General features: G+C 39.8%; 1 protein-coding gene across 1 annotated transcript in view; it reads right to left on the bottom strand.

The window, feature by feature from the left end:
* Positions 1-1,749, bottom strand: part of ncoa1 (nuclear receptor coactivator 1) — a 42,244-nt gene that overhangs the window by 15,014 nt on the left and 25,481 nt on the right. The window contains 2 exon segments of the mRNA XM_017302114.1: positions 795-872; positions 1,340-1,700. Of these exon segments, the coding sequence (XP_017157603.1) occupies positions 795-872; positions 1,340-1,700 (439 nt within the window).

Raw genomic sequence — 1,749 nt, 5'->3', positions numbered from 1 at the left:
AAAAAAAACACACAAAATTAATACATTTCTGTCAAAGAACTGAGATCAGCCTCAGAAACTTTCTAGAAAAAAAATACAAAAATGTCTGAGTTTGAAAATTTGCCAGAAAAATCTCACAAATTTTGAGATTAATCTCAATTTTTTTTTTAAATATGGAAGTTTCAGAGTCTGAAAAGTTAATAAATTACTAGAAAAATCTCCTATTTTGCATCCAATTTCCAATTTTTTTTTTTTTTTTAGAAAAAAATCTTCCAAATTTTCCAAGTTTGAAAAGTTGAAAATTTGCCAGAAAAATTTCTGAATTTTGCTTTTCAAAAAACTTGGAAACGTGTCTTTTTGAAAAGTCTAAATTTTCTACAAAAAATCTCAGAAATTTTGAATTTAACCTCAGTACCAAAGAAAAAAATTTGGAAATTTATGAGTTTGAAATCATTTCCATTTTTCTTCTGGCAATTTTTTAAACTTTTCAAACTCATAAATTTCCCTGTTTTTTGGTGGAAATKGACTCTTTCTTTAAATCTACAATGGCCAAAATACGCCGTTGTACCTTTGAGTCTTTGCTGTTTAAATGAAGCACAACAAAACCACTAAAACACAAGAGGTCAAAGGTTATAATGGAGCTTTGAGCAGAAGGAGAGATTATTGCAAAACTCACCCAATTTCAGAGATTTGTCTCAGTTTTGAGTAAGAATTATTGTTAAATTAAATTTTATTGGCAGGACAACATTTAGAAAAWKCCAGGTGAAATAAATTGAGCGTCGYCGGGATCCTGCATACGCTGTGGGAGATTTTACCTGTCGGGTCCTGCTTCGTGATAAAAGACTCGGTGCGTGGAATCCGGCAGGCGATGCAGATCAGGCAGCTTTGCAAGTCTGAAACACAAAAAACACCTCAAAGACATTAATTACATGTCAAAAGTAACTTTCTTTCAAAGGAGCAGAAGTAAAGGGGACAGATTCCTGCATCTAGACAGGAGAGGAGCCTGACAGCCTCCAAGGCCGGATCCGACCAAAATGACAAAAAGACCCAGAGAGCTGAGCAGCCAAAAATCTGCAATGCAGAAGCTGCGTAGYAGAATTTATCAAGGCCACTGCACCAATGGAGACAGTCTACTGACGCTCCAACCGGCAGGACCACAAAAACATCAAACTTCAATACAAACTTWAAACTTTCAACCGTGGGAAAGTAAAGTTGCTCCAAACCAATTATTTTTTTAGATTGGATTCATTCCTGAGATAGTCGGCATTACGGGAGCTCAGAAAAACGCAGTCAGAGAGAATCTTGTTTGGTTTCATTTGTGARAGTTTCACTGCAGGCGAAGGACGAACGGAGGACGAACCGTCTCCGTCCTCCTGGACGGGCCGCGGCTGCGACACGGTGAAGCACTGCATGATCTCGTACTGCTGCCGCGCCTCCAGGTTCTCGGCGTCCGCCTCGTCCGGCGGCCGCTTCAGCATGCGACAGTTAAAGGTGTGGCTGTTCCTGCGGCCGGCTTCCTGCGGCCACGGCGCGCCGTTCACTGGCCGGACGGAGAAACGGAGAGAAGAAGAAGAGGAGGAGGAGGAGATACTTTAAACAGGAGAACATCTGATTATTCATCCTTTCATCCAATATTCATTTATACAATTATTCATCGAATTATCCATCTGTCCATTTACTCATCCATCCATCCAACCAACCATTTACTCATTCATCCATCCCTCTAATTACTCATCCATCCATCCAATTACTCATCCATCCATCCATCCA

The sequence above is a fragment of the Poecilia reticulata genome, linkage group LG21 (genome assembly GCF_000633615.1).
Source record: "Poecilia reticulata strain Guanapo linkage group LG21, Guppy_female_1.0+MT, whole genome shotgun sequence".
NCBI lineage: Eukaryota > Metazoa > Chordata > Actinopteri > Cyprinodontiformes > Poeciliidae > Poecilia > Poecilia reticulata.
This window is presented reverse-complemented; position numbering and strand designations above follow the sequence as displayed.